The 26,394-nt window shown below is 46.0% G+C and overlaps 1 protein-coding gene across 1 annotated transcript in view; it reads left to right on the forward strand.

Moving 5' to 3' along the window:
- Window positions 1-26,394, forward strand: part of MSH2 (mutS homolog 2) — a 174,892-nt gene that overhangs the window by 14,273 nt on the left and 134,225 nt on the right. Inside the window, exon 6 of the mRNA XM_088450684.1 lies at window positions 15,258-15,391. Coding sequence (XP_088306810.1) covers window positions 15,258-15,391 — 134 coding nt within the window. The remainder of the gene's footprint in view (window positions 1-15,257; window positions 15,392-26,394) is intronic.

Genomic DNA, 26,394 nt, shown 5'->3' on the forward strand with positions numbered 1-26,394 from the left:
AGAATGCATGATGCGATCTCCACACCGATAATACCGGAATTCTGTTGAAAGAGTACGCATCAGTACGAAACCAAACACTGCTTTCTTAGCATGTATAAACCTTAGTTATCAAATATCTTTATTTCACAGCATTTATACTAACTGAGCAATCTTAAATCTTTTACTTTAAAGCTTATTAAACCTTTGATGTGGTTATGTAATGTGTGAGTATGCGGGGTTTGATATAAAGACGCTAGTTAACTTGGGGCAGATGCGCATGAAGCTAATAAAACAGTGTTTTTACACAAGGTCTTATGCATTCGCTAATATGCGACTAGTTAACAGCGCAATTGTGTGTATGAGGAATGGTGCACTTAAATCTCACTAAGTGAACACCTAGCAGTGTTGAATGCTGAGCCTTATAGTTCCACATGCCCCTTCTCTCAGCAGCCCCCACCTTTTCCAGGCACAAAAGAAAAGGCCATTTATTCTCCCAGACTCTTGTGTGAATGCAAATTAGCCCAGCTACAAGACCCAGACCTAAGATAACACTCTTGGCTTTGAAGTTATTTCATTGCAGGAAGCCTGCTAAGGTAAGGTGTGTGTTCGGGCCGGGCCACCTGGAGTGAGAGCAGACGTTATCCAGGAAGCTTGTCTACACAAGCTAGTTGTCACGTGGCCATTTGCTCTGTTCAGCTAATGCAATCCAATTTTGACATACTGTAAAGCCATTTCTGAAATATATCCTTTATAATACGTAAAGTCATGAAATGGGTTTTTGGTGAATCGTCGTAACTTATGGCGATGGTCACAGATGCTTTTGCATGATGCTAATAGTATTATCGCCACATGTACTAAAGTGTGAGTTTATCTAAAATGGCGCTTAGGCGGCCATTTCGCAAAATGGCGTCTTGCGGCCAGTCGCAAGATGGTGTCGCTGCGATTCAATTTTAAACTGATCTTGTCTCAGCCAATAATCCAGTTTCGACAGTGTGCAGGTAAAAGATGGCCCAACAGAAGTTCTCTTTCAACATGTCTGGTGATAATTTGTTTTCCGTCTGATTATTATTGGCCGTGGGGTCTGTTTTTGGACCGCATTCCGCGATATCCGGGCAGTTGCAGCCAGCATATTATTTAGTGTGAGATTCACTAGCCTATGTGAAAACCAAATCTGCATTCAAAGTTAAGGCGCACATCAACTAGGCGATATTAATGAGCGATTCAACGATAACGACATGGTTATCGTTCAATCGCTCATTAATTGTGCACTATAATGTCGGAACGACCAGCGATGCGCGCTTCTGCTGGTCGTTTCCGACATCAATCAACGCCTGAACATGCTGGTCAATCAGATTGACCATGTACAGGGATGAGGGAGGGTGCCTGCACTAAACGAAATATCGTTAAGTATAGGCATTGCAAGGGCAGAGGAACGACTGTACGATTACAATGTTGTAATTGTACTGTTGTTCCCCTATCTGCTAGTGGATTTACCCCTTTAAATGTTAAAAGAAGAAATAAAAATGCGTAACAATGTCAGCATAAAATCTAAGACTTTTGTTACTCTAAAAATAAATGGCACTCTACGATTTTTTTTCATATAAATGTTGCTGCTGTAAATGTTATTTTCTTCAGGGTCCATAGGGGTCCACAGGATGACCTTTGGGGGTATAGGTGGTGATGGGAGTCATCCAGGCACCACGCAGTTAATTTTTTCTCCCAGGATGCACTGGGTCCCTCTCCTATACCCTGGGCCAGAGGCACCTCAGTTCAGTTGTTTGCCGGCCGGAGTCTGGTCACAGACACACGGTGGGGCTCTTACAACAGCCCCTGAAGATTTTTTTTTGTTTGTTTTCAAAGAAGATTTCTTCAAAATAGCGACAGCGCGGACAGTTCAGGGGACGTCCGCGCTGCCACTCCTTCAGCCCGCCGGCGCCGAGACGCTGATACTGATCCGAGGATTTTGGCGGGCCTCTGGGGTCTAGCAGGGACCCCGGAGGATTCCTGGACTGCCGCTGGAAGCTATGGGGGACGCAGGTGCACGCCGAGTCGTTCTTTTCCCCCAGGTCTGGGGACTCCCTGGGGATGACAGCGAGTGGGGCCAGGCACTGAGTCCTGCGTCCCCACTAGGCCACCAGGGACATCGGGATGGAGTTCTGTGGAACGCTCCAGCGTCTCGGGGGTTAAACGCTGGCCAGGGGAGGCAGCCTTTCCTGTCTAACAGCCGGCTCTTCCCTGCTGCACACCGCGCCTTTCCACTGCAGTCTGGCTGGGCTGTGGCAACTTTCCTCCTCCAGATCCGCCCCCTCAGATCGGCGGCCATTTTTTCCTGGCTATATGTTGCAGATCGCAGCAGGCGGTGCGGAGCCCAGGTCCCCCTACATACCTCTCCTCCTGGACGTGGTCAGTGTATGCAGCACTTTTGTCCTACCAGATGCTGCATTAAGTGCAGGTGTTATTATTCTGCATTGTATGTGACTGTATGCTAGCACTGTCTGTTTTACTTTCCCTGTGCCTGTTTCTCTCTGAGCCCTAACACAGTTGTTGTCAGGGTACACCCTCACAGTCTGTTATTTCTGTGTAGGGGGTCACATACAGTATATTGGTATCCTCTTCACTATGTCTGGCATAGTGATATGCCTAATTTGGCTCCCGCCTGGCTGTTCTGTAAGAAATGTACAGCGGAGTTAGGAGTGGGACACATGGTACTTGAGGGATTATGTCTAAGGTGTTATGCTCCTCCAGGTTCCTCTACGGTCTCTGCCACACCGCAGGAGCCCCCTTGGGCATGCTTTGCACAAGCACTAACGGCTGTTGTGGGATGTTTAGCTGTCCTTCCTGTGTTTTCCCCCCTGGGGCTCACGCAGCAGCTTATGCCCCCTCAGAGCTTGCAGTTCCCACTGCATTGCAAAATGTTGCAGAAGTGCGACAGGAGGAGGTCCCTCAGGGCAGACCGGCTAAAAGATTTTTGCCGTCGTCCCAATCTACTCTATATGATTATGACTAGGTCTCATCTGAAGATGGGGCGCTCCCGGATGACTCGACTCCTCTACATGGGAGAGGGAGTCCAAGTCCAAGATATAAATTCCGGGTCTGATACAAGCTGTCTGTGCGGCCTTGGTCATAGAGGAGGACGATCCTCCAGCACATAAGTCCAGACATGCCCTTTTTAAGCCTGTAAAGGTGGCTGCGGCCATATTTCCTTTGTCCGACCAGCTGGTGGACCATCTGGAGGTGACATGGAAAAATCCTGGGAAGCGTTACCAGCCACAGAAGCGTCTGGCCCATGCTTATCGCTTCGCTGAGGACTATTTTTCAATATGGGAAACTTCACTGGCGGTGGATTCCCACGTCAAGCGCTTGGTTAAAAGCGCGACTCTCCCTATGCCTTCCACATCATCCCTGTGGTTTCGCTCTTGGAGTCCTTTCCTAGGCCGTCTACCACCAAGAAAACTACCAAGCCTAAGAAACAAGCTTGGAGTGCGAGAGACGTCCAACTGCCAAGCCTGATGACAAGCCCTCAGCCTGACGGGGCGGGCATCCCCCTGGGGATCCCGGGGTGGGAGGCCGATTTCTTCAAATCGCCCAGCGCTGGTGTCAGACTTCTATAGACACCTGGCTGAGAGAAGTGGTCTCTCGGGGGTATGCCCTCTCCTTCCGCAGACTGCCTCCCCATCAGTTGTTCTGGACGGGCCTCCTGTCCAACAAGGACAAGGCCTTGGCTATTCAAAAGGCAGCACAATCCATGCTTCAGGCAGAAGTCATTGTACCGTTCCCGTTATCCCAGAGGGGAACGGGTTATTATTCCAGCCTTTTTCTGGTTCAAAAACCCGAACGGATCCCACCGACCTATCCTTAATCTCAAGTCCCTGAACAAGTTCCTCAGGGTACCTCGGTTCAGGATGGAAACTCTACGTTCCATTATACTGGCTATGGAACCTGGGGATTTTATGGTGTCGCTGCATATTCCGATTGCTTCGGCTCACCAGCGTTTTCCCAGGTTTGCTGTGTGACAACAGCATTTCCAGTTGCAGGCCCTGCCGTTTGGCCTCTCTACTGCACCTCTGGTGTTTACAAAGTTTTTGGCATTAGTGGCAGCCCATCTGCAGCTAAAGGGCATCTGCCTGTTACCATACCTGGACGACCTCTTGCTGTTAGCAGGGTCTCCAGAGGTAGTTTACCACCTCCTACGGCTGACAATATATGTACCACAGATGCATGGGTGGTTGATCAACTGGAAGACGTCCTCCCTGCTCCTATCTCAAAGGATGCTTCATCTGGGAGCTCTGTTGGATTCCCAACAGCAGAGGATTTTTCTGACCACAGACAAAATTTCCACTATGCAGACACGAGTGCGCATATGCCTCCACAGTCACTGAGTGTCCATACACTCAGCCATGCAGTTACTGGGATCCATGGTGTCGACGTTTGACATGGTGGAATATGCTCAGTTTCATTCCCGGCATCTGCAGAAATTGATCCTCTCATTGCCCCATCGTATAGGACACAAACTGTACTCTCTCTGGAGGTGCGTCTATCTCTGACTTGGTGGCTGCAGTCGATCCACCTCCCTAAGGGGCGCCCCTTTTGGATTCCGGACTGGGTCCTTCTGACAACGGACGCCAGTCTCCGGGGTTGGGGCGCAGTGACGGGTCCACACACTTTTTCAGGGATGATGGACAGCAGAAGAGTCTGCTCTACCAATCAACATATTGGAACTTCAGACAGTCTTAGGGCCCTACAAGAAACCAGACTCCTACTTCACGGAAAACCTGTGTAACTTCAGTCAGACAACGCCACGACCGTAGCTTACATAAACCATCAAGGAGGGACTTGAAGTCCTGCGGCAATGTCATAGGTGTCACGCATCCTGACATGGGCGGAAGGCCATCTACCAGCCATATTGGCAGTGTTCATTCCAGGAGTTCTCAATTGGGAAGCGGACTTCCTCAGCCGTCATGAGATGCATCCCGGGTAATGGTCTCTTCACCAAGAAGTGTTTCAGCTCCTAGTGGACAGGTGGTGCCTTCCGGACGTGGACCTCATGGCCTCTGGACAAAATCACAAACTTCCACTGTACGGGTCCAGGACAAGAGACTCCAAGGCTCTCTTGGTAGACGCTCTGTCAGTCAAGTGGACCTTCCAGTTTGCATACCTCTTCCCTCCAATCTTCCTTCTTCCTCGAGTGCTTCGGAAGTTCAAACAGGAAGGAGGCACTGTCCTGCTGGTGGCTCCAGCGTGGCCCAGATGTCACTGGTACTCAGACCTTAAAAGTCTCTCCATCGTTAATTTCTCCATTGCTCTCGCCTCAACGTCCAGACCTGTTGTCTCAAGGTCCTTGCCTTTACCCGGACCTGGGTCGTCTGTCTTTGACGGTGTGGTTCTTGAGACATCCCTCCTAAGGTCCAAGGGTTTTTCCGTCTCTGTGGTTAACACCATGCTTAGAGCACGTAAACCTGCCTCTGCCAGGATTTACCACAGTGTGTGGCATACCTACTTTGAATGGTGTGTCCCAGAGGTTACGACCCCCAAATGTTTAGGTTATCCAGAATTTTGGCTTTCCTGCAGGCGGGTTTGGACCTTGGTCTCTGCCTTGCTTCACTGAAGGTGCATGTCTCTGCCCTTTCAGTGTGTTTCCAGGGAAGGATTCCTCTTTCTGATATCTGCATTTTCCTTCAAGGGGTCCTTCGCATTCAGCCTCCCTTTGTCCCTCCTGTGGCGCCTTGGGATTTGCCTGTTTTCCTTAGGGCCGTCCATTTCAACCCCTGGACTCAGTGGATCTCAAATGGCTTACAGCTAAGACAGGTTTTCCTTCTGGCTATTGCTTCCATTTCTAGTTTTTCCCCAGGACAGGGCAGTGCTTCGGACTCGCCCTGGTTTCCTCCTAAGGTGGTCTCTAGTTTCCACATTAATGAGGAAATTATTGTGCCGGCCTTTAATTCCCCAGACCTCTCTGCAGGTGAGGCCTCATTGGATGTGGTACGTGCCCTCAGGATTTATGTGGACCGTGCTAGTTCCCTTCGGAAGTCAGACTCCTTATTTGTACTCTATGGATTCCACAAGAAGGGATGGCCAGCCAATAAACAAACTTTGGCTAGGTGGCTTCGCATGGCGATATCTGAGGCTTCCATTCATGAGAGCCTTCCAGTGCCGTCCTCTGTTACTGCTCATTCTTCTCGGTCTGTGGGTCCTACGTGGGCAGCTAGCTGTGGCGCCTCGGCTGTTCAGCGATTTAAGGCGGCCACGTGGTCTTCTGTCCAGACCTTTCTGAGGTATTATGCATTTGATACCTTTGCCTCTCAGGATGCCTCCTTCGGGTGGCGGATTCTCCTCTCTGCACAGGAGAGTCCCCACCCTTGATGGTACTGCTTTGGGACATCCCCAAGGTATCCTGTAGACTCCTATGGACCCTGAAGTAGAAAATGAGATATGGTAAGAACTTACCTTTTGTTATCTCTTTCTACGAAGTCCATAGGGTCCACAGGGCACCCACCCTGACGCACCTGTGCTTCAGATGGGCTTTACTCTGGTCATCGGTTTTCCGTCTCCTTCTGTGTGAGAATGTGATTCTCGTGTGTTCCAGATTCTTTTCTCTTTTATCCTCCTCCGGCCTTTGGCTTGCTACGAAACTGAGGTGCCTCTGGCCGAGGGGCGAGGTATAGGAGAGGGACCCAGTGCATCCTGGGAAGAAAAATTAACTGCGTGGTGCCCGGATGACTCCCATCATCACCTATACCCCAAGGTCACCCTGTGGTCCCTATGGACTGCGTAGAAAGAAAGATAACATTACCATATCTCTCATTATCTTTTAGCTATTGGGTGTTTCATAAGTATAGACTAATACAACAAGTTCACAACTTCACATAAATACGGAATTACACTGTGCAGTATAATGATGTAGAGAAGACATAGGGGAGAGCGCCCTGCTCACAGCAGGTGAATATGGGTGAACAGAATAGTGAGAGGGGAATCTGTATGAAATACCGCCGGCCGCGGTTCGATTCCCGGCAGCGGTAGCCCGGCACTGGAGCAGATCCCGGCAGCGGCAGCCCGACGGCACTGGAAATCCCGATCGTCCCTAGGTAAGTATTAACTAACTTAACCTACCCCCCCTAATCCTAACCCTCCCTTAGGGGTGCCTAAACCTAACCCCCCCCCCCCGCTGCCTAAACCTAAGTCCCCCGGGGGGGGGGGGGCCTAACCCTAACCTCCCCCAAGGGGTGCCTAACCCTAACCCTCCCTCCCCCTAGCCTAACCCTAACCTCCTGGGGGGGTGCATAGCCCTGAGTCCCCCCCGGGAGCCCTAAACATAACCCCTGCGGCTGTCCGCTCGCGGCGCCCGGCATCCCTTCGATCGGGATGCCGGTCTCCTGGCGTCGGTGAAATAAGCGGCGTCTACATCTAGACGCCGGGCATTTCACCCTCTCCAGGATATGACAGTCGGGAAGCCGGCCGTCAGTATAATGTCAGCCGGCTTCCCGATTGCATCCCGTGAGAAGAGGGCAGCGTAGGGAACTGCAGAGTAGGAGGGGCATTGGTATGATAGAATGAGAAACAATAATAGTTTAATAGTAATTAAGGTTTAGTAGTAATGTTTGTTAATGTTACTTTTTTTAATTTTTTTTTGTTCTTCATTTTCATTTTTGCCCCGGTTATTGTTTTTCTTTTTCCCCTCAGAATGACCCTCCTCCTCCTTTATTCCTATTTTCAATCTATTTATTAAGCTCAACTAATATTGTTATATGTTGGGAACAAGGAAACAAAAAAATTACATAAAAATTCTCCTTTATGGTTTGATAGTAGAGAGGAAGTTACATCTATTTCACATGTATTCATATAGTGTTCACTCTAGCTCCGGCGGCAGGCAGGGCGCAGGAGCTAGAGAGGGCACTTCCACACACGCCGAAAAGGGGGCACAGTCATTCAAAAGGGGGCGTGTCTATAAGACGCGTCCCCTTTTCGTCACTCTTGGGGGCGTGCCCGCTACTAACGGACACGCCGGGCAGCCCCCAAGCGCTGCTGACAGGTAGAATAGATGCCGAATGCATGCGCCCAGCGTCTATACACCGACGGTGAACGGGTCACTGCACATTTCCCCACCCGCGGGATTCTGCGACCCGCGGGTGGAGACGGCACCAGCAGGCTGTCTTAGCGGGGTGCTGCGCTTCTGGAGGGCAGGGCGCTTTTTGCCCTCCAGGAGGAGGGTAGGGCGCAGCACCCCGCTAAAACAGCCTAGCGGGAAACGCTATTCATATGTATGTTGTTTAACCTTGTAAATTCTAGAGATGCTTCAATAAAATGTTTACAAAAATAAAAAGAGAAACAATGATTAAGGGCAATGCCTGATGCCTAGGATGTTGGATGAAAGTCTCATGGAGTGAGTGAGGGCACCAGAGGCTGGGAGCGGCCCTGGAGAGATCCTCAATGCCAGGATGGGAAGGAGTGATCAGGGAGGAGGTGAGGCAGCAATCCTTAGCAGAGTGACTGTGTGTCTGTGTGAGAGGAAATGAGGGTGGAGATGTAGGGAGAAGAGTGGTTGAGAGTTTTGTAGGTGAGAGGTTTTAATTTGATCCTGAATGGGACAGGAAGCCGGTGGAGGGCTGGAGATATAGAGCAACATGAGAGGAAAATGAATCCGGCAGCAGGGTTAGGGAAAGACTGAAGAGGGGTGAGGGGTGGGTTTGTGGGTTTGGAAAGCCAGAGAATAAATGACTTGCATAGAGTACAGGCAGCTGTTTTCTGGGTGGAGCCAGACATTGACAATGCTGCCTAGAAATTGGCGACATCACTGAATGCAGGCTATGGGGACACACTAACCCACAAATTGAATAACGGTACAGTTAATATACAGCATCACCAGAAAGGTTAATGTGTGAATGCAGAACTGAAAAAAATCCAAAACTGTTGTCCAAGTAATACAATAAGAACCAAAGAATGTATAGAAAGTCCAAAGCAACCAAAATTTTCATCCAAATCTGTTTCTCTAAGTGTACAGTACATAAAGATAATGATGCATGTTGTAAATTGATTTGATTCCTCATTTCAGAAGAGCTAAACAGTTTCTCACTTGGAGGTATATGTATCAAGCCCTGGAGAGAGAGCGAGTACCAACCAATCGGCTCCTGTAATTTTTTACACACCGTCTGTAACATGACGGGAGCTGATTGGTTAGTACTTTTCTCTCTCCAAAGCTTGATACATCTCGCCTTTGATCCACTAGACGATATAATGAACGATATCGTAATCGTTAATTATATCGTCCAGTGGATATGCCGTCAACGACCAGCGGTGCGCGCTCCCGCTGGTCGTTGACGACGTCGCTCATCGTCCGAATGAGGGAGGGTGCCGGCACTGAATGATATCGTTCAGTGTGTGTGCTCAATGTCGTGGAGCGATATCGTTTAGTGGATACGCGGCTTAAGTGTTTAGAGAATTTTCATAATAAAGCTGTTGTCCCTGGTTCATAATTGTATATGCTCTTGTTAATGTGGGTTTGCAGGGAGTGTGTGAACTTTTACACCTACGATTGGCAATGTTTGTGTTTGGGGAGTGCCTTTGTAACGCAGTGGTTCCTGTGACATGTTGTAAATGACACAATTTAGCTTAACTGAAATCCTTTTGCGTGTGACCCTCTTTACGTGTCATAGGTGCGAACGTAGCTGCCATGTGTCTGGTTTTAGCAGAACGTTCCGTGTTCATCAGTTTTTTTTTTTTTCTTCTCCCTAGAAAGTTGCAAAAAGTTCCATATCTGTGACCGTTACACAATTGCACAGTGCTCTTCCCTTATTTTCAGAGAGAGAACTATCCATAAGAAGTTTAAATGTATTAAGACAATTATTTAACGAGTTCATGTTGCTTGTGGGGTAAAACGGCTCATGTGTAAGGCAGCTGGCCTCTGTCCCATTTACTCAGGAGAGCGCATAGAATCGCTAGTATGTGCTGTATGCAAATAGCCTGACTCTTCTAAGCGAGTCTGTATACTGCGCTCTGCTGTATAGCTTGCTCTGTATACTGCGCTCTGCTGTATAGCTTGTTCTTTACACCGCAGCTCTGCTGTCTTGTAATGCAGAGGAATGAGCAGTGAGTGTAACGCAGCCTGACCTGACACAGCAGCTATTGGAATACATCTTGTATTGTGTTTTTATGTTCACATCTGAGACGAGGGACAAGGTGGGACGCTGTAATAGTCAAATTCAATATTTTTATTTTCATGTAAAAAGGGCAATATTCCCGCAGGTGTTAGGCGCTTTGTAATATCTAGACAGAACGATAACGTTAGATCTGCACTTGAGTGAAAAGGACTATGGGGCTCATTTAACAAAGTGCATTTGACGTGTAATCCCCGAAAACACCAGTTTTCGGGGGTTTATCTCCAATATTAAGTTTCACCCGTATGTATTGTGAAGGGACCGCAGCAGGTATCTGCTGTGATACCTCCATTACCACAAGCAGCCGCATCCTTCAGAGGTTTCTATGGGGGATGTGATGCTGCCAAATTTACCAATATCCGGAATGCGATGAATTACAGGTATTGGCCCAGGCAGCTAATGCCTTCTGAAGATGACTTTAGCCGCTGTAGTCTATGGGCTACACTGCGCATAATTAGCTGGCGAGGGGTCCACCAGAACCCTCCCCGGCTATGGCGGATGGGCATGTGTAGTACGCGGGACCACCCCCTGCACTGGCCGGCAGCTCTCCGGAGACATCGCAGAGAGGGGCTTCTTTTGGAGCCCGTATCCCTGCATGTCCCGGATGGTACATCCAGCCGGTATGATCGCGTTTTGCAATGCGATCATGGGCGTTACTGGCGAGCCCTGATCACGTTGCAAAAGCGATAATTAATAAATTCTTTAACTCCAAATTCATTATTGTAGACTAGAGAGAGTCACCATAGTATTCTGTCACTCACCCCAAAACATAAATTACATATTAAAAGAAAAAAGACGTAAAAAAAAAATACTCGGGGGGAAACACTCTTCACTTTTATTAATTAAGTATCAAAATATTTACACTCCTTTTTGATACCTAGGCCCGTATTCAATTAGATGCGAAAAGTCCCAGACTTTTCGCATGACGGAGTTTCCGCCGACATCGCTGGTTTTGCATGCGGAAAAGTATTGCGCTCGTCCCCGCTTATCCCCGTATTCAATTCGAAATCGGCGAAAACGGAACCCGGGGAATTCGGACCTGGCGAAAAGTGCTGTCAGATTTGGGGAAATCAGCCTGACACCCCCCCTGAAAGATGCACTGACATTGGGGATCACTATAGAGACCCCCAAATAGGCCTGCTGAAGGTATTTGGGGTACTTAAATGCTCTTAATAGCTGCTAATTAGTGTCTTTGCAGTAGTGGTGAAGAATAGCGTTTAGCAGGTTTTTTTCAGGAAATAACCAGTCTCAGCAAATTTGGGGTAAATGAAAATAGGTGCTTGCATATTTTAAAGTTGCTAAAGTGAAGTTTTAAAAATCCACCTGCCGCAAACACCTGCAATCTTAAAAACACCTGGGGCATCCTTGGGGACCCCCCCTGGAGTATATTTTGCGAGTTTTTAAGTTTTGTCCCCCAACTTTGGTTTGTTTCATCCCCAAAATGAAAGTACTGTTTTGGGGTGTTCTACATTTTTTTTTTTTTTTTTTTGACACAGTTTACCTTTTGGGGGGCTGTCCCAAGGGTGCTGGGTGGTTTCCGAATGTTTGCACCCCAAAACCCCAATTCTGCACTTTTTTTTCACAGTTTTCATAGGCGAATCTTTTTCGCCTGTTCCAATGCATTGACTTTCTGCACCGGCGAAAAGTCTTTGGAATTGAATACGGGGAAAAGTTTTCGCCCAGCAAAACTTTTCAGCAGAAACTGACTTTTCGCACCTAATTGAATACCCCCTCTAAAAAAAAAAAAAAAAAAAAATGATGATCGCTGCTGAACGTCTAAGTGAATTGGTCCCAGCACTTTAAAACGATGTACAAGGCAGCTCTCAATTCACTGAGTCGCTCCATGTTTGCTCTAACTCTGGTAGGTGTAATGTCATATGTATGGATGTACAGAGTGTATGTCCAGTGGCCAGGTCATGTTAGGTAGGTGTAATGTCCTATGTATGGATGTAGAGAGTGTATGTCCAGTGGCCAGGTCATGTTAGGTAGGTGTAATGTCCTATGTATGGATGTAGAGAGTATATGTCCAGTGGCCAGGTCATGTTAGGTAGGTGTAATGTCCTATGTATGGATGTAGAGAGTGTATGTCCAGTGGCCAGGTCATGTTAGGTAGGTGTAATGTCCTATGTATGGATGTAGAGAGTATATGTCCAGTGGCCAGGTCATGTTAGGTAGGTGTAATGTACTATGTCCTATGTCTGTATAGAGCATTCTGCACATGACTGATCCATCTGCCCAACAACGACATAAAAGTTTTCAGCTATTGGCATGTGTGGCTACGGGTGTGGGTCTGTGTAAAGAATGCTGTAAGCTCTAGTGCTGTATAGGCAGCCAGCGCAAGTTACAGCAGGCCTGTCTATTAAGTGTGACTGGAGGAGGATGCAGTGGTATTCGCCAGGCCTGGAATGTATTTATCTTCCTGTGCATGCCTATACAATGCAGATCTATGCCATGGTGCTTCCTCTCCAGATAGAGAAGTGCTGTGTTCCCCTCCCATGAATCTCTGCATATCGCCACCAGTTATAAGAGATGACGTAGCAGACATGGATGTCGCTAGGTCAGACGGGCTAGAAGTGCTTGGGATTGCTTTGTAAAACCCTCTATTAGCATTAGCGATGAGACCGAGCACAAGAAGCAGAAGCTGTTATGGTGAATAATGATACATAAATAGCAAAACCAACACTTGTAAGCAGGTTTTGTTTTTTTTCTTTTTAAACAAGTGCAGGCAGAGCCCGTGTCCCCTCCCTTGTTAGTGATCGCCTTCGAGATAAGAGCAGGGTGGGATAGTGATGTACAAAAGAATACTTATACATACGTATTCCCTGCAGCCTTTATAGGGTAATGGCAAAGATGTTTTTGACTCAAACTCTGCTTTTATGTAACAATCACAGTTCAAAGCAAAGAACCAACCTGGGCTAGTCTCTGTCCCTGACAGTCTGAGGGTCTCTTGAGTGCTGCTTTGTTATTTTTCCATTTCTTTAGGTTAACCAAATACCTTCTTACTCATTTCTATCTGCTTCCTACATTTATTATATTATGCACTTTGTTACATTGTATCCCAGTTGTAGTCATTAGCAGAACTACTACCTGGCCCAATGATTTAATATTCTTCATGTAATATATACCCACATAGCTCAGGGGCCGGATTTATTAATCTTCTAAAGTGACTGAGGGCCTCATGGTTGGAGGAGAGTGGACAGCAAAGGAGAGTGGTCATATGTTACAGCATGCGTATCTTATTAAAATGTGTGACCAGTCGTCTTCTGAATTGTGCTTGCCGGTCTTGTGTGTGTGTGTGTGTGTGTGTATAGTAAAAATGTGATTACAAATTCCTGCATGTAATTAAACAATTTTGGCAAGAACCTAAAATATCTCCGCCTACGTTTTTAAGCTTCCACTCCCGTCAGTGAGTCCCTGCGGGCTTCTACACCGCCCCCCCCCCTTTCTGGCATCGGACAGTCGTGAAAACAGGACATAAATAAAACCGGGACATACAAGTTGGAATGAAATGGGTTCAGACATGAAAACAAAGGGTAGGGAAGGAGCAGTTCATAAGAAATTACAAATGGGAAGAGGACAGAACTGTGACAAGGGGAACCACCGTGGCTCTGAGTGGATATTTGGGATAACGAGGGGGTACCGGTATGGGTAGGACAATCACAAATAGAGGTGTGTTTTCAGAGGGTGATTAGCGATTTTTAAAGGCTGGGTGAGAGTGATCAGCCATGGTAAGCAGGGCAGTGGAGTCTGTACACCAAACCTTTCACTCCGCCTCCTTCCTGAATGGCAAATGTATGTTATGTAATCTAAGTAACAAATCAGGCTACTTAGATTGAACATAATAATGCACAATATATTGTAAAGTTATGCTGGCGCTGACTAGCCTAATTCTAAAATGCAGAGTAAATATAGAGTTGACCGATATGTGCCTGCAGCATGTAAGTAAAGCAGTATTCTCACTACAAGCAAAAAAAATGCGCTTGCACACCTTGCTGGCAGTGCTACATGATTTGTTCATGACCATTGTGATTGGTACCAACTCTAAATCAGAGCCATCATTAGTGCTCGGCCTAAAAGTGGGTACACACTAAACATTTTTTTTAATGATTTGTCGGATTCCATCGGATCGACCAATCGTTAGGTGTGTACGCAGTGTTGTGCGGTGCGCGCTCCCGTGGGGTCGTCAGCCGCATCATCAGATCGGCCCTACATGCAGGCCAACCTGACGATGCGGCTGATGGTAAAGAATTCCATAAGTAGGTCGCACAGGAGAAGTCTTGTGTCCTGGGAGTGGGATGTAGTTAACATGGTCAAGGCGCAGGGCAGAGGTAGATCTAAGGAGGTGAGATGTATGAATGGATGACAGTGGTGAGGGCTAGTATTCTGGATTGAATTCTGGAAAATACAGTGATCTATCGTAGGCATCCGCGCAGTGATGTGAAGTGGTAAAACGGTAAGATCAGGTGGCGGTTGCAGTAGTCAAGGTGGGAAGCTGGGATGGATAAGCATTTTGGGTATGTAAAGGGCCAAGAACAGATCCTTGTTAGGGCCCCCAAGAATTGATACAGATGGAGGGGAGTATGTGTGAGAGGTAGAGACAATGAAGGTTACATAGGTAAGAAATGAACCAGGAACGTATGGTGTTTTGAAGGCCAATGGAGTGAAGGATGTGCAGAGAAGAAGAGGGTGATCAGCAGGTTTGCAAGGCAACAGAGGTCCAGGTGGATGAGTATAAAAGAAGTAGGTTATCAGATTGGAGGTTGTATACAAGTCGCTCTGGTAATTTGGAAACAAAGGGGACAAGAGAATTGCAGTTGGAAAGAGACTGTTGAGAGATGGTTACCTTAGGATTGGTGAGATGAGCAAGTGTCCTCTGACCGAAACTTTGTGGCTTGGTGCAGAGATCTACTGGTGAGGGCCACCGCCTGACGAGCCGGACATGTATACATTTGTACAGACGTGTATATTTACATTAAACAGATAAATCTATGCACATAAATCTTATGTTTACTGATGTGTTCAGTGAATTGTTCTTTACATTTGCTACACAGTATCCGTCTTTGCGGTAGTGTTTACAACTACATGTGTTTACGCGTCAATGTCATTGTGTGTTTGTTTTCTTACACGAAGGGCTCCGCTGAGGACACAAGTGGCACACAGTCACTGGCTGGGCTGCTAAACAAATGCAAAACCCCCCAGGGGCAGAGACTGGTCAGTCAGTGGATCAAGCAACCTCTTTTGGACAAGAACAGAATTGAGGAGAGGTAAAGATCCTAAGAATGATTTAGCTTAAGGTAAAAGCAGAGTCTATTATTAAATGTGCTGGTTGGTTAAGTGTGCTTATAACCTTGCCTGTAGCATCTGATAACACGGGTAAGCCTCATGTAAAGCTGTCTGATTTGAGTATTGGGATGAGGAGGGTATGAAACAAGGCAAAAAAATAGGTACAGCCACTATCAGCAGCCTCATGGCTGCTACAGACCATGCACAGCTCTCTGCCAGCAGAACATCCTCACCATATTAGCCAGGAGATTAAGCACTCATGGCCACCACAGTATCATGCATATAACATACAGCGCTAGCCCCAGCATTACAACCTTATGTGCTTACGTTTTATGTCTGGCGTATAGCCTGTGCCCAGATATACAGCGTCATAGTCACATGCTCATAATATACGTACAGCTTTATGTCCGCCTCATTCACCACCTTCACACATTCCCATCACCTTTTGTCCCCCCTCGGTGGTACCTTTATCAGGGATGAGCATGACTGAATAGGAAGCTCAGGACTTCAGGCAGTGACATTGTTTGCGCTTCCACCATCTACTGTACATAGCCGTAGTTTCCGCCTTTGATTCCACGGTGATTTCATACGGCAGTGCCACAGTTGTGTTGCTTCTACTTGGGGAGACCAGTTGGTAAGACGCAGTGAGGTGAATTGGGAGCACTGCTCATTACGTGGCAGCCACTCTATAGGCCACAGAAGTTGTCACAAGTTGTGCAATGCTCTCTAAAGGTGTAACCAGAAACAAAAGGGATGGGAAACAGGGAGCGTACAGAAAAAAAAAAGAGGGAAAATAGTGAGGAGGGAATAAGGGTACGTAGTCCACATAGGGGAAAAAAGAAGCACATTAATAGACAACATTATAAGGCATAAAACAGAGTAGATTCCATGCCTAGGGATCAAAGATGAAAAACCTGGTATCACAGATGTTAATAGAAAATCGTAATCCTCATGAGTACATAAGTTAAGAGCAAGAATCGTGCCGGATCAGTAAATCTGCTTGTTAAACCACTTTATTAGTGGCGAGGAAGTGGAATAAGATACATTGAGAGTCTACATCGAAAAAGCAAATGGCCTTTATGGACAGTCTTATAGATAGGAGGGTGGGGGGTGTTTCCAAAGCTGGGCTATAGCAGTTTGGTAGCTGTAAGATTGTGTCCTAGTATATACAGTAACTGATGTAGAGTAGGCTAGTCAGGAGTATAGTATAGCCAGGGAGAAGTGCAAGTGAAGGGGACAGACGTGGCCGAATATTCAGAACATTATAAACCAAATCAAACACGCTAACCCACGGGGATCGAATGAGCAACCCCAGAGAATATGGAAAATTTCACCCACCTCCGTGCAATTGCGCCAACAAAATTTGGATTGAGGCGGCCGTGTGGGGTGTAATTTGGCCGGTGTGTAGTACAGGTAATGAAGGATTTTGTATTGGAGCTCTAGGAGGAGTGTAACATTTGGAAATTTGATGAGCCCTTAAATTGATCTCCAACGCTGAGGCCTAAAGGCTAAATGTAAATCTGTTTCCCATAGAAGCTGAGGTTTAGATTTATCGGAGGCATTATCGCCAAACGGGGAATACCAAAAAACGAATATGTCCCTTAGGGCTACTGTGGGTGAACTTAGTTAAAATTTCAGGATTGGACAAATTAAGAGAGCCGCACAGTTTATCCAGGCTGGTCACCCAGTATTTAATGCAATAGTAGGTAAAGAGTTCAGTCGATGGAAGATGACATTGGGCCTGTAGTTGGGAGAAGGGGACCAGGGAAGTAGTACCTGCAAGGTCTTGCCACACACGTCAAACCACTGGAGCACCAGGATGTAACCCGGAGATCTGGAATCAGTCGGGACAGCGCATGTAGAGAGATTGTGTCCTAGATGGTCAGATGAGACAATGAGAATTATTAATTATAGCGTCCTACACCTTTTGAGGGAATCTTATCAGAGGGAAGAGGGCGTGAAGCAACATCTTTAACCAAATAATAGTAACAATTGCTTGGGGCTGAGTTACAGAAAAGGTAATGACATTACAAATAGCCAAGTTCACATTATAATATGATGATTTACACTGCACGATGCTTTCCAGGAGCCCTTCTGCAAAGCGTTTTTATTGGTTGACTATAGAGAACTGGGCTAAAACCTATTCAGAGCTTTTACAGTAAGTGAAAGCTCAAAGTGCAGGGAGGTGCCGACTACGGTGTTGTAAATGTTTGATTTATTACTGTGCTGGGATTTATATTTGGGAAATTCAAGGTGTAATTGCAGTTGTCACTTACTCCGCTCTGCATCGCACTCATCTGCTAACTGGAATTAGATGATAATATACTGTATGGGGATTAGTGAGTCCTTTGCAAAAGAGACCGCACTGATGCTTGATTTACAGAATAATGGGGGTGTAAAGTTCTGCCGGTTCATTGCAATATTGTAAGTAAATAGGTAATTACAACAAATGAACTCCACTCTATGCATTGCAAATATAATGTCAGTGGAAATAGCTGTAAATCATATAATATTCTCTCTAGACCGTGGGCAGGGAGGTTTGTGCATGTGAAGAGGGCGCGCTCACTCCCGTAAAGGGACATGGGCGCATGCGGAGGGGTGTGTCCTCATCACACTGCCGTCCGCATGCCAGTTAGGCACCCGGCAGAGATCGGTCACTGCAACGTTTCCCACCCGCGGGACACTGTGGCCCACGGTGGGGAAGGCACAGGTCAGGCTGTTTTAGCGGGGAGCCGCTCACAGGGCAGGGCACATTTTGCCCCTTTAAAATCGGGCAAAAACAGCCTAGCGGGAACACTAATTTACATCCAATCAGCTGTTTGTTTTCATTTTCCATACTACAAATGAAACATGACAGAACCTGGTTGTCACGGTTACACCACCTTCACAATTGCCTGTGCGCCGGTTTTATAAAGTGTCTGGAAGGTATATTGGGGATTTCTGGTGTCTGTTTTCCCTTTAGAAATAATTCTTTATATGTTATGTAGGTGGTATGATGATTATAATGCACCATCTCAATTCATCACTTACTTAGGAACTTGTAGATAATAATGACATCTTTGACACATGATGACGTGAATGTGTCACTCAGTGGGGAGCCTTGGGCTATGTTTATTACAATAGCATGCACTCACATGCTATAAAACTGTATGAGAGCTGATGTAAGGACTTATCTGGACTTATCTGGGTCATAAAGGACCTGACGCCTCTCTCGTCATCAGGTGATGACTGTTTCCATGAGCGCCTTCAGTCTGGCGGTCAGGAAGAGATCAAGTGGCCAATATCTCTATGGAACTGAAGCAGGGCCCCCAAACCCCCCCTCCCTGCCGCCAACACCCCATTGCCATTGCGGATACTGTGTGGTCCATTAAAATCAAAGGAGCCTCTGATGTAATTTGTACACCTGGAACCGGAAGGGTTAAAAGAAGAGGAAGCCACAGTTGACTTCCTGTTTCTTGAATGAGCCATTGTCCAACTCCAAAATTGTATAATGGTGAATATGACTGTTCAACAATGAACAGGGCCTGGCGAGAGCGATATCTGCTGCAGTAAAGTCCACTTATATGATTACATGTGTTTTTAAATGTAGGATTGTGTAAGTGTACATGTGTCGTATATGCCCATATATTTAGAGTGATGTATGAAATTGTATTGTAAGGAATAATATATATATATAATATATATATATATATATATATATATATATATATAATTGGAATCACCACTCATCCCTACAACCTGCATAAAAGCACTGCCTGCTGCTTTGTACCTGTATATGGCCACGGAACTCACCTGCGACTACTATTCTCCTTATTTCCCTATAAGGATGCCCTAGCCCTCATTGCAGTTTTAGTAGTCAGGTGGCTCCCTCTAGTGGTGCTGGAAAGCAAGGCAGGTTGGTGAAAGGCAGCGTCTGCTCTGAAAGTGTAAAAATGTGTTCTCAGGATGATTACAATACAAAGTAGGGGTTGCGCACATCAACCTAATGGTTTTTCATAGGTGCTTGTAAAAGGAGTTTACTCTGGACTACAGAAAAAATAAGTTTCCCTCCAGCACACCGCAAAAAGGCTTAAATACTACATGATACTAGGAATCCAGAGGTCTTTGTTGCATATATTTGCAAATACATGGCTAAGCGCCGGTCCGCATCAGGATGATTGCACAGGTAGAGAAATCAAATATTGTAGTAAGTAATGACAAATACTTCTCCAATGTAGCAGTTTTATTCTTTAGCGACCTTATTGTTTTTCTTTTTCGGACGTGACAATGGTAAATGGTGACGCCCTATTTTAAGATCTACTTGTCAAACAACAACAAAAGCTGTTGGAAGCAAATTTTAGAGATCAGTCTTTGACCTCTGCTAGAAAGTTTTTCTGTGTTTTCTCGGAGTGAAAATTGGGAACTTCTGCTGACTAATAGAGCAGATGACTGATAAATCTACAGGTATCTGCCTACGCTGAGACCTGGAGTCAGTGCGGCTTTCTGTCCTCATAACGTTGCATGTTTCTGTAGCGTAGCGTTGTCCCGATCAGGTATCTGTGTGTTTACCTTCGGGCCAGTTTCAGCAGGTTTTGGATTTCACAACTTGTTAAGAATGAACTGGGTGAGGCAGTTTCACTATGCATGGGCAATAAACTCCTATTGCTGTGTTGTCGGAACACAATATCTGTTATACGTACAGTATTGCCTCGTTATGTTTAATGTAAATACGTTGTGGATTCACAGACTTTGTCTACAGACTGCTACGTTGCCTAATACGCAGCGAAGAATATAGTATTAAACTACTTGGTAATAGTGGCTGTTATATACATTCACTGATTATCACAATTAATTGTAGTAAATACAATGTTATGCAAACTGACTGTAAGCAGCCACGATGCTTTGGTGGAATGATCCGTTCCATCTCCAACCTGCGCGGTGACCTCTTAACTTGCAAGTGTGATACTTCATGCAGGGATGGTCACCAGAATACAACGGCGTCTCACCTCTTTTCCACGCACGTGATAATACACCTGTTACGGACCCCATAACTTTTCTCTGGTTGCAAGTTGGCCCCTAAATTTGAGTTTAAAAATGGTGATCGCAATTAACATCACATGTTAGTAATTATTAATATAAAACTCTATATAAACACTCGTAATTTGTATAAATTCTTTATCATTTTATCAAAGCTTCCCTACTACCATCAACCGGCCCAAGTGTGTTGAGGGCCTCGGAGATCCGTTTTTTTACCCCCAGCCGCTACTCGTCTGCTTGAGTCATCTGTCACCCCAATACCAGCATCCGCCCTGCGAGCTTACTTTGTACATTTTGCATACTACCGTCCTCCCGCCATACCAATTTAGCCCACATAAATGAAGAGACTCTAGGCCTGTGGACATTTGTGCAGCCCGCCGCCAAATACCAACAGCTTTTTCCACTCCATCCTAAATCCGTAAACTCTATACATTCAGGCTATTCTCTCTTAAGATGAGCACCACTTCTGTTACCAACCCCAAAACTTTGGGCCATTGGAAGCTATGCACACATTAGCTAACGTGAACATGTTTTTATATTGCCTTGTGGTGGCATCAACTAAGGTCACCTGGGGCTTAACCAGAGGCAGACTGCCAGGGACAACAGTGTAAGTGATGCGTTAGAGCCATTGACACATCTAGTAACCCAGGGGTCTTCAACCTTGGCCCTCCAGCTGCTGTGGAACTACACATCCCAGCATGCACTGCCACCTTTTTGGTATAACAGCATGCTAAAACTATGGCAGTGCATGCTGGGATGTGTAGTTCCACAGCAGCTGGAGGGCCAAGGTTGAAGACCCCTGTAGTAACCTGTTTACAGAACGTCTGTACCACAGAACGAGACCACAGGAGGAGGTCCAGGTCCTCCACCTTATCAACTCTCTCAGACACCGCTTCCAAATCATTGTCTACAGCAGAGGTTCCCAAACTCCTCCATTACAGTTCACGTTTTAAGGATATCCCTGTTGGAGCATAGGTGCCTTAATCTAGTACCTCAGGAATTTGAATTTAACCATCTGGACTCGAGCATGGATAGCCTTAAAACCTGGACTGTAATGGCGTAGTTTGGGATTCTCTTGCCTTAAGCATTATTGGCTAGCATGTTGGTCACATGATCGGCCTCTGTATCCCTATTACAGACCTGCACCACACCATCCCACCTCATGCCGCAGCTTTTAACTTAACCAGCTGCCCCCTTCTGCTCTGCTTGCTGGAGTACATGCCACCCAGGACACACTGGAGATACTTTCTAATCTGACCTTCACTATAAGGATATCGCATTGTTGTCAGTGTAATGTCGAGCACAGTATGCCGACATGTTTCTAATGTTAGTTGACGCATTATAACTTTTAAACATGATGCTTTACAATATAGGGCCATATTCAATTAGTTTCGCACCCGCGGAAAAGTTTCGCCTGCCCGACTTTTCGCCGACATCGCGTGTTTTGGACGCGGAAGCGTCCCCACTATTTGCCGTATTCAATTACAAACCATGCGAAAATGGCAAGCGGCGAAATCAGAACAGATGGAAAGTGGTGTCAGAATTGCGGAAATCAGCCTGAACCCCCAAAAATATGCATTAACATTGGGGATCAATGTAGATGTGTCCAAATAGCCCTAATACAACTGTTTGGGGTACTTAAGTTGTTTCAATAGCTTCTTATTAGCGTCTTTGCACAAGTGGTGAAAATGGCATTAAGCAGTATTTTTTGGTGAAAATAAGTACTCCTGGCAAATTTGGGGTACTTGGAAATGGGTGCTAGCATATTTTAAAGTCTCTAAAGTGAAGTTTTAAAAAAACGTGAAAAACGCACCTGTTGCATACACCTGCAATCCTAAAAACACCTGACCCATCCTTGCAGATCCCCAAGAAGTCTATTTCACTAGTTTTTATGCTTGTCCCCCCCAATTTGTGCTTTTTTGACCCCAAAATGAAAATACTTTTTTGGGGTGTTAAGTTTTTCCCCGGGATTTTTTGACACCGTTGTCCTTTGGGGGGCAGCCCCAAGGGTTCTGACTGGTTTCACCACCTTTGCAACCCGAAATAAAAAAATTGCACCACTTTTCACCTGCTATTCAGTGGTGCATCTTTTTCGCCTATTACATTGTATTGACTTTCCGCGTAGACGAAAACCGTCTGGAATTGAATACGGAGATAAGTTCCCCGACCATGTGAAAACCCGTGAGCGGTGATACTTTTTCACGGAAAACAGCTTTTCGCTTCTAATTGAATACGGCCCATAGATGCTGGCACTGTTGCAATGCTTTGACGGACATTAGTACCGTGCTCGACATTACACTGCCGGCAATGTGAATAAGCCACGCAGATCCCGTACAGACAGGAGTGCCTCACAATCTGTAGCAGGCGCTGAGCTGGCTCTGACCCATACTAAGCAAATACAACATTACAGCAATAGCCATTTGCAGTTGTGACCTATAAACCTCCACCTGTGCTGCCCATAAACCTGATTTATGGCCCTGATCATGTACCTTCACCTACTTCATTACACCATATTGATCCATCCCCATTCAATAAGGCAATGTAAAAACCATAACGCGCCTTAATCCTTCTATTCACTCTTTTTTTACTTCTAGAACTCCTTTAAAGTATCACCAGTCACTGTTTTACCTGTCCCCTCATTATTTCCTATTTGTTTCTCCATCCTTCCACCTTTTCATCCTCGCTTACTTAGGCTATAACATTGATGCCTTACACTGGTTCAATATTGTACTGATTCCCACCTAGTGACGCTCCTAATTATCTCATCACTTACACCCCACCTCACAGTCTGTTTCCTCCCTAATTTGATATTAATGGGGGGTCCATATTCCACCACAGACGGTCATGGTTTGGTTATACATGACCCAGATTCTGCCCCTGAAATTCCCAGCTCGGATCAGCTAAGCCTGTAATATTTTCTGAGCAAGAGATAGTGAAGTCCCATCCTCCCGTTCAGGCAGTGGACATCTATCCTGGGTGTAATGTACATATACCTCCCAGTACACTATAGGGCACATGTCAGTCTGGCACTGCAAGTAGGTAAAGGCACAAGTGCTCCTCCGTGTACCCACCTTATGGACTGATATGCTTTCCCTGACTGCTGTACTTCATCCTGTTCCAAGCCAGTATTACATGTTCTTGACCTGCATGCCAGCTCTCCTATTCTCAATGCCTCGGAGGTGGTCAAAGAGAGAGTCTACCGGCTAAACTTATTCTCCAGATTGACAGTAACACTGGGGTGTATATTCTCCAAAATCATGGTGTTCTAAAGGTACCGGGCTCTTCATATCCTTTCTCACCTTAACTTTGTATATCCTGCACGGCCTCTCGCTATGATTATTATTTAATTTTTTTTGTCAAGTCTTTTACTCTTTAAAACTTAAAAAGCAAGTATAATGCAGTCAGGTCCGCTAAGGGAAGTTCCAATAATGCGCCAGGTTATTAGTAACTACCTGCATCTGCTGCACAAGGTTGCCACTCGCCTCACACTAAACATTCAATACGTGTTTTCCGCCTGTGACAGTCCCTCTGTGTACACTCTTCTGCAAGCTTTCAGCTTAAAAAAACCCATATTCTCAACAATGGTTACATGCTTAGCCTATGAGCAGGGTTGGCTGTTTTTTTTTTTTTTTTTTTTAAATATGCTGTGACTTCTTAAAAAACAAACAAAAAAAAAAACCTATTATAAGGGAATCCCACTGGTAGTATTCTACATCCTTGTTGCTTTGATCTTTATTTGAGTGAGCTGAACCAATACAGTAAATTCACACACACATCAGAGAAGTTGGGAGGGTGAACCAGATCAGAGAGGTACTTAATCTACCTAGCATCAGCTAAAACCCCACAAAGTCCTCCCCTAACAATCCTACAGGACAGGAGAAAACCACAACTAACATTCTCAATCTTAAAGGATAAATAACTCCCACTTATTAAAGAGGCAATACACAGAGAAATACTTCATGGTTTAATCTCCTTCATGTTCATTTCAATTCAAAAACCTTCAGTCCTACTGAGTTGAATGGTAGGAAGAAAGACATGCTGGGTACAGACTTAACGATTGTGTACCCACCGATGTCTCGTGCTACGGGTCCCGGTGGGGGTGCCGGCATAGGCAAGTGCATACACACTTGCCGATGCCGGGACTGACGGCACAACAGCGGGGGCCATGCTATGTTTGGCAGCATGACACCCGCTGACTATATCGCCAGTTGGATCCGACGGGTGATGTTGCTGATGATGCGCGGGAGAGTGCATAATCGAAGACCTAGCGGATACACATTGCCCGATGTGGGCGATATGTCGTCCGATCCACAGATCGGCAATAAGCAGTCCCCCCCAGCTGTTGTAGAACTACACATCCCAGCATGCCCTGCAAGTATTTTGCTATTTGGCCATGCTGAAACGGTTGCACCCATTCTTCCGGTCAGCTTCCTTGACCATATGCCCCAAACTCACTACCCCTGCCATGTCTGTAATACATGCAATTGCTGATAGTGTATTTCCTTCACCTTACCTTACTGACCTTCAGTTGTAAACAAGTGATAATTCATGTCTTTAAGGGCTCTATTTACTACAATCCGTATATTGAATGCGGATTGTAGTGTGATATTACCGAGTGAATTCGCATTGCGAATTCAGGCAATATCACAGGGATTTACTATAAATCCCTTGCAGGGACAGAGCTTGCGATAAAGCTCTGTCCCTGCGGATCCCATCCGCACTCTAGTCGCGGTATTTTCGGAAAAAATACCGCGACTAAGAGCCCGCACATGCGCCGACCGACCACCGCTACTACCCCCTCACCAAAGCTAAGCTCCGCCCCCGGCGTTAAGCCCCGCCCCCGCGATCGCGGCCCCCCGCGATCCCCCCCTCCCTTCATTACACTTTCCTGCATCCTCCTGGCCTCCGGTGATCTTCTACGGGCTTCCCGATCAGGTGATCTCCCATACTGCACTGGGGCCTGATCGCCCGATCACCGGTCCCTGGATTCAGGTAAGTAAAAAAAAAAAAAAAATGTTTAATTTTTTTTTTTTCTTTTTTTTACAGTAATCAGCTTGCGGTATGCTTAGACCACATAGCTGATTACTGGTACCGGCTCCCGTCTCTGCTCTCCCTGTTAGAGCAGAGTGGGAGCCCGGTAACCGGGAGAGACCCTGGATAACGCCACCTCCAGGTGGCGTTATTATCACAGGGCTTCCCCCGGTATTTTTTGACAATTTATTTTTAGTAACTGTGGTCGGATCACATTTCCCATTACAATTATGGGAAAGGCGATCTGCTTTACTAAAAATAAGCGATACTGGGGGTTGGAGTAGAATTTTACTAATTCTACTCCAATTACCCTGTAATAACTACAGGTGAAACTAAAATAATGTGAAAAGGGTGTGAAAACACCCTTTTTCACTTTATTTTAGTAAAAATAATGTTAATAAATAGAGCCCTAAATATTCTCCCATTCTCAATGTTAGCCTGGTAAACTGGTGCTGGGCCTGCACAAGAACTCTCCATTAGAAATCCTGCAACTAAAGATTTGCTTCAGTTCCGTTTGGCACAATTCCGCATTCCCTGGGAGAGCTGCACAGTGTAACTTATGCTTCATGTTCATTTCAATTCAAAAACCTTCAGTCCTACATTCCATCTCCATGGAATCATTTTTCTATTAGTTGTCCCTGTAATAGATCTGAATCCCCTCAGAGAGCCACATGTCCTGTAATGATGGGGGCACCTGATCTGGTTATCTCCTGTAAGCCAGGGGCGCTACCTGTCTGTTCTAATTGGTGTTGCGCTCACCAGCAAGCTTCCCTCAACTGCACTTTTCTTCCCCCTTTTGAAACACTGTGCAGGCTGGTTACCCACACCACTCTCTACATTGGTACAAGGGGTCTCACTTACTTTTGCAGTGATTGAATTGCTAATATGTTCTGCTCTTTGTCTCTGCTGAAGCCTCATCCTTTAATGAAGTGCCAGA

The sequence above is a fragment of the Taudactylus pleione genome, unplaced genomic scaffold, assembly GCF_031769625.1.
Source record: "Taudactylus pleione unplaced genomic scaffold, aTauple2 ptg000522l, whole genome shotgun sequence".
NCBI lineage: Eukaryota > Metazoa > Chordata > Amphibia > Anura > Myobatrachidae > Taudactylus > Taudactylus pleione.